Genomic DNA, 3,154 nt, shown 5'->3' with positions numbered 1-3,154 from the left:
AGAGAGAGAGAGAGAGAGAGAGAGAGAGAGAGAGAGAGAGAGAGAGAGACAGTTACTTACTGTCCGAAAGTTCTTGGTTCTTCACCTGCCAGTCTTCTCTTAGAGGGTTTTTATACATTTTTTTATGAGTAGTTTTGGAATCTCCCTACTGCATCCGGGTAGAGAGATTTCAGTGTGTTACGTGCTATGTGTATGTGTTACGTGTTACCTGTCATGTGTATGATTTTGATGTGTTATGTGGTGTTGTGCGTGGGTGATTGCTTGTTTTCGTGTCATTTTCTGTTATGTCGGTGTTTGACCTAATGTATCCCTACCACCAGTCTGAGAGAATCAGCGGAAAGATAATCATAAATAACGTTACAAAACCACGGTGGTGCTCCAGCATGACCGCAGCGGCATGGCTGAAACAAATAAAAAATAATGTGTGTGTGTGTGTTTGTGATCAGGCATCGCTGTGTGGTAGGAAATTTGCTGGTCAACCACACGGGTCTGGATTCAGTCCCAATGCTTGGTACCTTGAGCAAATGTCTACTATTGTACCCTCGGAGCAACCAGCGTATTGTGAGTAGATTTGGTAGACGGAAACTGAAAGAAGCCCCTGTATGTATGTGTATGTAATGCGTGTAAGTTTGTGTGTTTGTGTGTCCCAACATCACTTGATAATTGGTGTTGGTTTGTTTACATCCTCATACCTTAGCGGTTATTAAACAGCGAGCGGCAGAATAAGTATCAAGATTACAAATAAGTACTGGGGTTCGATTCATGCGACCCTTCTAGGTTGTGCCCCAGCATGGCCGCAGACTATTGATTGAAACAAGCAAAAGATAAAAAAAAATTTCGTTTCTCTTTTCTTTTGTAGGTTTCGAGTTGGCCTTCGTCGTATATCCTGAAGCTTTGGCGCGTCTTCCGATTCCTCAACTCTGGTCAATTCTTTTCTTTTTCATGTTATTCATCCTTGGACTGGACAGTGAGGTAAATCAACATTGTTTATATATTTCTTGTATAATACCCTCAATCAGATCAAATATTCTACATCCTTCAGCATCATCACCGTTTTAACGTCCACTTTTTCATGCTTGGCAGCATTAGACGGAATTCATTCAGGAATATTTTTTACGGCCGAGTACCCTTCCTGGCGTTAACCCTCACCTGTTTCCAATCAAGGTGATATTTCTCCAGACGTCTTTTTCACGGAACATTGCAAACAGATGACAGTGGCGATCGTTTAAGACGATCGAGCAATTCCGAGTCAAGAAGCCCCACACACAGCTACTACGCGCTCACACGAAAGGTTTCTTTCAGTTTATTTTTTTTCTACCAAACTAACTCGCAAAGCTTTGGTACGCCCGGTGCCATAGCAGAAGGTGCCACGTAGCGGGACGCCAGGCCATGCGTTTGTGCTTAAGATCAAAAGTTATAACAAGAGATGTAAGCGAGTAAATAAATTCCAGTACATTAATTAACCAGGATCAGGGAGACGAATACCGAAGACAACCCTGGCGAAATTCTAATACAAACCTTATTGTTGCAACATCTACACAAACACAGTAGAACTCGCCTTAAAGAAAGTTATTCGGCTGGTTATCACAGAGGAGGTCACCAACAGGCTTCTATTATACAATTAACTCACATATGTTGTATCTCTTTGTTCACCTTCTACGGCTGCTATAACGGCATATATTCTTTTGGACTAGCTAACCACACACACACCTTACAGACAGACCAACCCAGCACAATCATCTGTCTTCCTCGTCCTCCTTTGATCCTTGTTCGTTGTCAAATCGTATTTATATTTTTCCCCGTCGAGACCAACAAGGAAAACGTAAATGATTTATTAATATTGGGTGGTAGAAAAAAACAAAAGGCGAGACTAAGTACTCAACGCTATCTTATCGTTCAACATTGTGAAGGAAAATTCCACTGATGTCAGGTTTTACCTTTCGTTAATTCAAGGTTGACAAAACAGGAGCTGGTGCCTTACCGCACAGCATTTTATTGACTGAAACTCTGGCACAAATTTATCTTCAACCGAGTTCAGAAGGTATAAATATTGCTTAATTTAATGACCAAAAATTTATAATTCACTCAATATTTTCAGCGCATTACTTTTTAGTTTCCTCTAACCTATTTTCTTCCAAATATCTGTTAAATATTATTTTGATATCTCCCTCCCTGTATTTTTCTTTTATATTTTACACAAACTCAGTTTTTTTTTTCTTTTTTGGTTGAGAGCTTATTTTTAAACTCTTTTTGTTATCTTTATTTCATGCTTTGAAACTCTCTTCGCTCCTGTTTCAGTTTGGTTTGCTTGAGACGGTCCTCACTTGCATTCAAGATGAATATCCGAAACTTCGAGACTACAAAGGATTCATTTGTTTGGGCTGTGGTGCTTGTTGTTTCTTTTTTGCCTTACCATGCGTCTGCCCTGTGAGTTGTATATTTGTGTTTCTCTTATTTTACTCCAAAGATTATCATTTCTTAGATTCCTACAAAACCAAATTCCAGTTATGAATAATAACGCAGAATATTGGCAATCGTTAATTTTGGATAGAATTCCTCGTGTGCATTGAGCCAATAACGCACGGCTGATGGTCCTTTTCGCGGGAGTATGTTTTGGTACTGGAGGCAATAGCACGCATACATGCATAAACATACATACACAGAAGGCGGGAGAGAGAGAGAGAGATTACAATTTATTAATTGACCATGAATGATATAAACACTTTCCTTCTCCTCATACACACAAACAGAAATAAGCTAACACTCGTAAACACGGTGGGTGAGGGAGGAAGAGAAGTAAAGAAACATCAAAAGGTCTCATGTCAAATACGTCAGCGTCAAATCAGCGGCGCCGACATGGCTACGCCAAAACGTCTCGTTGCGTTCCTCAGAGCATTAGTTCCGAATGTTTGCGGCTGTGTTAAAATCCCGCCATGTACAATTTTGCCTTTCTTCTTGGTGGGTCTTTAACAAAGACTTTTAATTTGCAGTCCATCTCCTCAGAACAGATTGTGTAGCACCCGGTCAAAATTTCTTATTGTCTCTCTTTCCTTATCAGTGTCAAACCCAACACACACACTTAATATCAGTCTGCACAAGCTGAGTCTTTTATTTTTACACATGTATATCTTAAAAATCAGGGTTCCCAAGACTT

At 40.0% G+C, this 3,154-nt stretch overlaps 2 protein-coding genes across 3 annotated transcripts in view; both read left to right on the top strand.

Moving 5' to 3' along the window:
• LOC106878093 (sodium- and chloride-dependent glycine transporter 2) overlaps positions 1-3,154 on the top strand; it is a 51,842-nt gene that overhangs the window by 10,211 nt on the left and 38,477 nt on the right. Inside the window, exons 6-7 of one of the 2 annotated variants that reach the window (XM_052972152.1) lie at positions 860-972; positions 2,299-2,427. The exons of the other annotated variant lie outside the window; for it this stretch is intronic. Of the exons in view, the coding sequence (XP_052828112.1) occupies positions 860-972; positions 2,299-2,427 (242 nt within the window). The remainder of the gene's footprint in view (positions 1-859; positions 973-2,298; positions 2,428-3,154) is intronic. 2 annotated transcript variants of the gene reach the window in all.
• Positions 1-3,154, top strand: part of LOC106879056 (sodium- and chloride-dependent neutral and basic amino acid transporter B(0+)) — a 105,421-nt gene that overhangs the window by 82,856 nt on the left and 19,411 nt on the right. The gene's annotated exons all lie outside the window — the stretch shown is intronic.

This window comes from Octopus bimaculoides, chromosome 12 (genome assembly GCF_001194135.2).
Source record: "Octopus bimaculoides isolate UCB-OBI-ISO-001 chromosome 12, ASM119413v2, whole genome shotgun sequence".
Lineage (NCBI taxonomy): Eukaryota > Metazoa > Mollusca > Cephalopoda > Octopoda > Octopodidae > Octopus > Octopus bimaculoides.
This window is presented reverse-complemented; position numbering and strand designations above follow the sequence as displayed.